Genomic DNA, 9,277 nt, shown 5'->3' with positions numbered 1-9,277 from the left:
GAAGTGTGGTTTACAGCGTTATAATAAAGGCTGTATTATGCTGGCATATCCTTAACTGTGGCAATGCTACTCTGTGCCACTATCGCCAGGTGCCAGATCCATCTCAAAACGATGGCAAAGCTGTAACATATGTAAGAATGAAGGGTGGGGTGAGCCTGTAACACTCTCTTGCTCTAAAATAACTTGTATTTTATCAGTCTGTGATGAACTTTTTATGATCCAAGGTGTGTCATACTAATTTTAAATATTTAAGACACATCAACTCTTTTATTACAGTGCCTTCCTCCTTGCTTTCAGGAACTGCCACGTAACTGCAAAGGAAACTGTGAGATTTAATGAAATACCAGGAGCCTCTATACTTCCTTGAGACACCATGTCATGGTTTGAAATGGAGGGATCTAAAAGCAGTAATAATATACTGATATGACATATCTTGTCAATGCATATTCTGATGCTATGGCAGGGTTACATCATTACGTATTACACCACTTTGTCTTTCAAAATCATCAGTTTTTGTGGGATTGCATACCTTGGTGCTGTTGATAGGCACATCTTTGGAATTAGGCAGCATTACCATGTTGAATCAACAGTTTATCCTGGCAACTTGAAAGGCACTGAATGAATCACAGTAGAGGACACGCTAGTAGTCAGAACATTGCCCCCCTCAAGAGGAAAAAAAAAAAAGGTCTACACCCAGAAGTAAATCTTCAGAACAAATCCAATAAAATGCTTGCCCTGCATCTCTCATTCTGCTTCTAAACCAACAGCTGTGTTTAAATAAGTATGTTTAGTCTTGGTAAACCCGTCTTTGGTTTTTCATTCAAGACATTCGGAAAGTGCTGCAAAATACTAGCTGTAAGTTCAGAGGGAAAACATCTTTTTTGGGGAATGTTCATCAACAGCAGGAAGCACACCGGAGAAGCTTGCACACTTACATTTTTGGGGGATATTCCCTTGCAGCGAAATGAAAAAGTCAGGTTGTTTCTTCTTCCCCCACCCAGCCAGTCTTGGCACCTGGGGATTTCTGAGCTTGAGCGCAGGTGCAGCTCCTGATGAGCAGAGAAGGAGCAATGCCATTGCTTTCAGGCTGGCTGCAGGGGTGCTCCTGTTGTTTCTCTCCTGCTCTCTTCTCCTGGATTTTTGTGGAGGTTGCATCCATGTTTAACTGATGGCTTCCTTCTCCTTCCCTATCCTGCCCAGGCCCCTGGCGAAGGGCTTGTTGCTGTCATGGTGGCTCGGCTGGTGGTGTGGAAGAAATGGAGAAGTGTCAGCATGCAGGTGTGCTGTGCCGTGGCTTGGCTTTTTGGTGTAGTGAAATCAGCTCTGGCGGGTGCCAGCTGCCGGCACTGGGCACAGAGTCGCTGTTGGCCTCAAGTTGTGCTTGCACGTGACCGTTTGCACAAAACGCTTTTTCCTGTGCAGGTATTTAGGTTCAGATTGCCAAGTCTTGCCTTATCACCACACTCATCTCTAGAGTGTCACCCCCTCCCGACTTCTGTAGCCTTTTGAAGGAAATACAGCAAAATTATTTTCCAGCTGATGTGGATAATAACATTTATTAGTGCTTCCCTGTCTGCTTTTCCTGTAATTATAATGCACTGTTATTCCAGGAACCATGATTGTGAACTAGTAGTTCAGGAGATGGCTTTGATTTCAGAAAGAGAAGGACAGGAAAGGTGTCAGACGCATATTGTTGATCTGCATGTAGGTTCAAACTCCCTTTTCTTTCAGTCAGAAAACATCTTTACATTTCAGAGGAGCAGATTAAAGCCATAATTTGCATCACAGATTTTTTTATTTTTTTTTTTTTTAAAAGCAAACACTGGAACAGTTAGATCGAGCTAACAAAACTTTCAAAATAAACAAACAATAAAACCTTTGCTCCTTCAGTATCAGATTTCAATTGAAATAAATGTTAACAGTGAAGCTCAGTAACTCTTAGGCAAGAAGATGTTGGTCTAGCCCTAACTATAACTTAAGAGGCAGGAAAATGCTACAGCAGATGACCAGTTTGTGTGACAGTAATGTATCAGCTCTGTGGTGGTGGTTACGCTTTCTCTACCCAGAATTATGTAATTCCAGAAACAAGATTTACTCAGGTCTTCTAGCTCAGTTTCACAACAGAATGCGATACATTAAAACCCTTTTTAATTTTTGACATTCCGATGGGCTTCTTGTAGGTCACACTTCCTGCAAATCTCATCTTTAAATTTGCAAATGTAATTAGTAAGGTAGGTTTCTTGATACGTTCGCAGAAACGCTGATTTCACATAGTTAAGTGTGGTCAAACTTGTGCTTTCTCATTGTATCTTTATCTTACTGCCTTTATCAGGTACTCATTAATGAGTGAAGGATCAAAAGGTGGGACGGTGGCCAAGAAGCAATGGAGAATAAAAGTTTAGAAGGTTCCCCATCAGACCTAAAGTTAGTGGCTCACCCGAGAGCAAAGAGTAAAGTGTGGAAGTACTTTGGGTTTGATACCAATGCAGAAGGATGCATATTACAGTGGAAGAAGATCTACTGCCGTATTTGCATGGCACAGATCGCCTATTCAGGAAACACGTCCAACCTTTCCTACCACCTTGAGAAAAATCACCCCGACGAATTCTGCGAATTTGTGAAGAGTAACACTGAGCAAATGAGGGAAGCCTTTGCCACTGCGTTTTCAAAAATCAAGCCGGAGTCGTCGCAGCAGGTTGTTCAGGATAGCCTCATCATGAAGACCTACCAGAACTACGAAAACAAAAAGCACCAGGAACTGACATCTGCAGTCATCAGCTTAATTTGCGAGGGCATGTATCCGGCCTCTATCGTTGATGAACCCACCTTCAAGGCCCTCTTGAGAACAGCGGACCCCAGATACGAACTTCCGAGCCGGAAGTACTTCTGTACAAAAGCTATTCCTGAAAAGTACAATGCCATTAGAGAAATTGTGCTGAAAGAGCTCACCGAGGTTCTGTGGTGTGGCATATCCACGGACATGTGGAGGAGCGAAAACCAGAACCGGTCGTACGTAACCGTCGCGGTTCACTTTCTCAGCAGCAGTCCTGCCAACTGCCTGGCAGTGAACTCGCGGTGCTTAAAAACGTTTGAAGTACCGGAGGATAATACTGCAGAGACTATTACGCGAGTCCTTTATGAAACGTTCATTGAGTGGGGGATCAATACAAAAGTCTTTGGTGCTACAACAGATTACAGTAAAGACATCGTGAAGGCTTGCTCTCTGCTAGATATTCCCGTGCAGATGCCTTGTTTGGGGCACACTTTTAACGCAGGAATACAACAAGCTTTTCAGCTCCCCAAACTCTGCAGCCTTCTTGCCAGGTGCCGAAAACTGGTGGAGTATTTTCAGCAGTCTACGGTCGCGATGTACATGCTGAGCGAGAAGCAGAAGCAGCAGAATATTCTCCACTGCATGCTGGTAAGCGACCGTGTTTCCTGGTGGGGAAGCACGCTCGCTATGCTGCAGCGCCTCAAGGAGCAGCAGTTTGTCATTGCGGCTGTTCTTGTGGAGGACAGCAACAACCACCACCTCATGCTGGAAGCCAGTGAGTGGAATACAATCGAAGGGCTGGTGGAGCTGCTGCAGCCTTTCAAGCAGGTTGCAGAGATGATGTCTGCTTCAAAGTACCCGACGATCAGTATGGTGAAGCCACTTCTCCACATGCTTCTGAATACTACCCTGAACATCAAAGAGAATGATTTGAAAGAAATCAGCATGGCAAAGGAGGTGATCGCTAAAGAGTTGTCAACCACCTATCAGCACACGCCTGAGATAGACATGTTTCTCAATGTTGCCACTTTCTTGGATCCCCGCTACAAAAAACTGCCTTTTCTTTCAGCCTTTGAGCGGCAGCAGGTTGAAAACAGAGTGGTGGAAGAAGCAAAAAGCCTGCTGGAGAAAGTAAAAGAAAATACCTTTAGGACTGAAGAGAAATTCTTCACTGTTTCAGAAGAGCCCCCTGTGAAAAAAATCATCATCTCCTCTACTCCTCCTCCTACCAGTGTCATCAACAACATGCTTGCAGAAATCTTTTGCCAGACGGGAGGTGTGGAAGACCAGGAGGAGTGGCACGCTCAGATAGTTGAGGAGTTGAGCAACTTCAAGTCACAAAAGGTCCTCGGTTTGAACGAAGACCCGCTGAAGTGGTGGTCTGACAGACTAGCGCTGTTTCCAGTTTTACCAAAGGTTCTTCAAAAATACTGGTGTATTTTGGCCACAAGGGTCTTCCCTGAACGTCTTTTTGGTTCTTCTGCTAATGTTGTAAGTGCAAAGAGAAACCGCTTAGCCCCGGCTCACGTGGATGAGCAGATCTTTTTGTATGAAAACAGTCGAAATGGGTCTGAGGCAGAACCGGAGGATGAAGATGAAGGAGAGTGGGGTTTGGAACAAGAACAGATTTTTAATTTAAATGAGTCGGTAAATGTAAACAACAATTTCTTTAATATCCGAGACAGTGGGTTTGTTTAACAGGACTGCTGCGGTACATTTAATAACAAAGAAAAAAGGTATTTGTCTTAAGTTACCAAAAATACTTCTGGTTTATGCTATGAATGCTGTAAATATTGAACAGTTGTAACAAACTTGATTTAGCTTCCATTGTCTATGTTTTTCCCACTGTCTTAAAACATGAATGACTTGTGATTAAACAGCACTGAAATGAATGAGGAAATAAATTCTACAAAGAACGTGATTTCTGACTGTGGCCCAGATTTCGGAAAGCACTTATCCATGTGCATCCTTTCCACTTGCTTCAGTGGGAGACAAACACATGCTTATGTGCTTTCTATCATAAAAAATATTTTCTGAATTAGGACCCTGAGCAAGGGCGTTTTTAAGATTTATTCCTCCGTTTGTAAGTCCTGTGTGACTCAGGATGTTAGCTTTAAATTTTGGATTTTAAAACATTATTTTTAAAATCCATAAATCTGAGCAGTGAATATTTTTAGAGTATATCAATTCTATGGAATGAAAAAAGATCTTGAGCCTGATTTTCTTTTTCACTACCTCATGTCTTAGGCCTGGTCTATGCTAGAAAAGTTCAGCTGGTATAATTCTGTCAATTAGGGGACTGATGTATTATTATTTCAACTGATACTGTGCTGGCGTAGGCTGTAGTGTGGATGCACTTATACTGGGATAAGTTATTTTCCTTTCCAGTGCAGTGTAAATGGTAGAAACACTTCGAAACTGGTATTGCTGTGTCCACATTAGTCCGGTTTTACCATTTAATTGCAGCAGCTAAATGGCAAAACCTTTTTTTTCCTTTTTTTGTGTCTAGGCAAGCCCTGATTGTAGTCTCTTGTGCTTTCACAAAGCGGTAACGAAGTGTGCGGGGTCGGGGCGGCGTTGTGTTACCTCTGCTTTGTGCCGATGTTACGGCTGATGCCGCACGGTGCGAAGCAGGCAAGGCATCAGGTTTTACCATTTAATTGCAGCAGCTAAATGGCAAAACCTTTTTTTTCCTTTTTTTGTGTCTAGGCAAGCCCTGATTGTAGTCTCTTGTGCTTTCACAAAGCGGTAACGAAGTGTGCGGGGTCGGGGCGGCGTTGTGTTACCTCTGCTTTGTGCCGATGTTACGGCTGATGCCGCACGGTGCGAAGCAGGCAAGGCATCAGGGCCCCCGGCGGGGGGAGGGGGGGGAGAGAGGGGGTTGAAAGAGAGGGCGGGGAGGCGTGTATGGGCCGCGGGCCTAACAGTCTGTCTATGTTATAAAATCCTTAACCTCTTAATTTAAATGGGGACTTGGCCCAGGGTAGCTAAAAAATTTTGTTGGTGAGAAAAGCAAAATAAAAAGCTTTAATATTATGTAAATATATTTAAAAGAAGGGGACCCCTCCATTTCCCCACATGTATTTAGTGAGTCTTTAAGATTGTTTCTTATTATGTTAGCACTTAAAAACTTTTTTTTCTTCTGTCTCTTTTTGATTCGGTTTGTAGAGTGGACTTTAGTCCAGTCCAGTCTAATGTTTGAGTACTGTTTCCGATTAGTTGTTGTGTATTGTAACTGCTCCCTTTGTGTCTCTACGCCTAAGTGTTGCCCTTTTGAGAACTTGGCAAACAAGAAACAAAGAACGAAAACCAACCCAAAACCCTCCATGTTTCACGAAATACTGCAGGTCATAAACAAGATTAGAGGTCACGCTTGGCATGGAGCAAGATGGCAGCCAGCATTTTTCCCTGAGGTGCAGAGGAGGATTCTTGGCATTGTCCGGTTATAGTTAAGGTTTGCTTGGGGTTTTATTTTTGTTACTGATGTCTCGTCCCCCACCCCGGCTTTAGTCGACGACTATGTCGAGCACAGCCTTTCTGGAGAGAGGTCTGTTGAAGACTGGCCACTACTGTTCCGGAGGAAGAAAGTTGGTTTTTTTCATCACGGTGGTACCCATGGACGTTTGGTTGTAGAAGGGGCCCAGCCAGGAGGAACATACAAAAATGAGAATTGCAATGGAATTGGATCTATTGCCAGACTGCTTGTTTATGTTTTGGTTTAATAGTTTTTCCAAGTTTGAGGCCTCTGTGTTCTTTGTAGATGGTGGGAAGGGGCAGGTGGGTGGAGAGGAAGGACAGAGGTTAGAGTGAAGGAGCAGTGGAGTAAATAGTAGTGAACTACCGGGCATGTTTAAGCCCGGGAAAAATGCGTTCAACAGGTGGTGTGGCCTGTGTTTGGCCCGTGTCAGTAAGCCTGGGTTTTCACTCTCCAGCCCCCTGAAAATTAATTTGCATTTGTACAAAGTACACGCACAGTGCATCCCGTTGAATATTGCTACTCTCCACGTCCACTGAAGAGGTGTATGTGATTGCCCAAGGTGCAAAAGACAGGCTTGGCCTAAGCTCCCGCAGGTATGTAGACTATCTGTGAGGGTAGCAAAATCAAATTACGGAAGGGAGCGAGATAGAGCAGGTCCCTTTTTGATGTTACCTGAGCTCCTGTGACACCCCTGTCAGGAAGACCTCTTGGTTTCTAAGTCCATTGAGTGCCAGCTGGTGTTGGTTGCGTCCGCTTGCGCCACCTCCACCTGCTACCACCACCACTCCTAGCCCTCGAGGAGCTGCGCAAATGCTAGTGCAAGGCATGCGGATCCTCTCTTACACGAGCATGATTCAAAGCCGTGCCCTCGCAACCAAGGCAGAGCCCAGAGCACTGCTCCCCCAGTCTGCATTCAGCAGCAGCATCTTGGCAGCATCCATCTCCTGTTTCCATCTCCGTCCTTCTAGGGCTAAACGTACGCAGTGACGCTTACAAGCAGTTTACTGCAATGCACTACTCTCTTCCTTCCAGCTTCTTTTTATTTTTTGGTATCCAAAATAAAACTGTAGTCGGTTCAATTGATGTGTCTCAGCATTCTTTTAAAAAAGGAGAAGAAAAAGAAAAAAAAAAAGAACGAAGCCATTGTTAGTCCTACCCATTGTCTGTGAGATTTTTATTTAATGTTCTAAGGCTGGAATATTGTTAAATAAACCAGAAAAATAAGTTAGTTACTAGATTATTTGTCTGATGTGTGTTCATATCTGCAGCACTTTATGACTTTGAACTCTTCCGCAACAAGGGGAGGTTATATTCTAAGGTTTTGAAGCTATGCATTTATTTTTCTTTTGATCCTGTAAGTTATTTAAAAAAAAAATGCTGTACAAATCTTTTGGATTAAAAAAATATGAAGATGAAAAATGTCAGAAGTTTAGACGGTTTCTCTCACTTAAATACGTGTGGTGTTTTTCATTTAACGGCATAATTTTCTGTTGTTTAGTTGGGTGGAGAACCAAAGTTGCAGAGCTGTGTTAAATACTGCTACAACGTGAATTAAACCGTGGTGTTATTGCCAAGGGTGGGCTCAGAACACGTTTCCAAATTACGCTATTAAGTCAGATTTATGTTCGTGTTTCTTGACAGCTAATTTGAACCCACGGCCTAATGTTTCCTTTTCTCTTCGGTACAGCTGAGACATCTTTTTGGAGGGGCAATAGAGGAACTTCAGCTTTTGAGTGCTTTCATGCTGGAAAAGTGAATTTTTAAACAGGCTCTCAAAGTACGTACTTTACGTCAAAAGAAGAAGAATTGCCTTTTGCCACCAGCTAAGTATTTCCAATTCAGGATTAAAATTCCGTGGGCTAGGCAAGGTTTCTTAGGGTTAACAACGTAACTAAAGGGAGTTTTGTGTGACTGACCAACCTTTGCAGGCATTTTGCCTCTCTCTGCCATCAGGGATTACTGCGAAGACAAAAGGAAAACCCCGAACCAAACTGAAGTTTAAAAGGTGAATTTTTCCAGCAAACCATGTCTGAGATGCCTTGGTTTAAATGAAGGGAATAAAGTTCTGGATTATCTGTGGAAAGGGCGTATTATTTTAAGTTTCTATCGCAGCAGTGTATTAGATTAATTTGGAGGGTTTTCTTTAATTAATGTCATGGTGGTCCAATTAGCTTTATAGGAGCATTTGTATGCAGGCAGGAATATTAAAAGCAAAAGAAACACTAATTGGTTATTTGTAATGTTTTATAGGACTTCTGAAAACTTAAAAGTGACATGTAGTTCATGATTTTGTCCTTTTCGTGTGATAGCTTAAAAAGAAGGGGCTGCCTGAGGACGTCGTTTCTGAAGGAGGGGAAGCATACGGATTTGAACACAGAAGTAGTGTATTTTACAACTCCATGACAACTGGGTAAAGGAAACTTTATGCTGGAAAAACGGCATTTTAGTCTCTGCACACCATACTCCTTTCGGTGGTCTCCGTTTCTGAGTGTCCTTCTCAGAGGATGATGCATTTCTGAAGGTCTGGTGATCCTGGGTCTGGTGGTGCAGTGTTATCGAGTCTAGGCTGTCTTTTTGGCTATGCTGAGAAGACTTCCTTGCTTTGGCTCCTGGTCTGTTAAGTTTTGTGGCTTTTTTTTGTTTCTTTTTTCTTTTTTCCCCCCAGGCCAAGACTATATGGTCTGTCTCACCATATTTCCTCCAAATTGTTAGTCTTCTGCTAAATTCAAGATGTGTTTTATTTTGTAGGGAAATTACAGAAATACATTTTGCTTTTTTAATAACATTATTTAGTGCTGTAGAGAGAACTTAAAGATACATTGTAATTTTACGTCTGCCTTAAAAGCACATCAGTAAAGCATGTCTAATGACTTGATATTATTTAAACTGGAATTTCAAAACATCCCTACAGTTGCTGTATAATGCTGTCATTTTTACATAGAAAAGTATTTCCTTTAGGCTGAACAATAAAAATCAATGAAATAGATTATTACTGCTTCTACAGTCATTTTCAGTGCCCCTGCAGT

General features: G+C 42.6%; 1 protein-coding gene across 1 annotated transcript; it reads left to right on the top strand.

Annotated features, from left to right (window-relative positions):
• Positions 1 to 2,321: 2,321 nt before the first annotated feature.
• ZBED1 (zinc finger, BED-type containing 1) lies at positions 2,322 to 4,686 on the top strand. Its single transcript, XM_009573864.1, has one exon. It carries the CDS (start codon positions 2,384 to 2,386, stop codon positions 4,469 to 4,471), a length of 2,088 nt encoding a protein of 695 aa, XP_009572159.1. The 5' UTR covers positions 2,322 to 2,383; the 3' UTR covers positions 4,472 to 4,686.
• The last annotated feature ends 4,591 nt before the right edge of the window (positions 4,687 to 9,277 follow it).

This window comes from Fulmarus glacialis, unplaced genomic scaffold (assembly GCF_000690835.1).
Source record: "Fulmarus glacialis isolate BGI_N327 unplaced genomic scaffold, ASM69083v1 scaffold17313, whole genome shotgun sequence".
Lineage (NCBI taxonomy): Eukaryota > Metazoa > Chordata > Aves > Procellariiformes > Procellariidae > Fulmarus > Fulmarus glacialis.
Note: the sequence above shows the minus strand (reverse complement) of the source record. Positions and strands in the feature narration are given on the sequence as shown.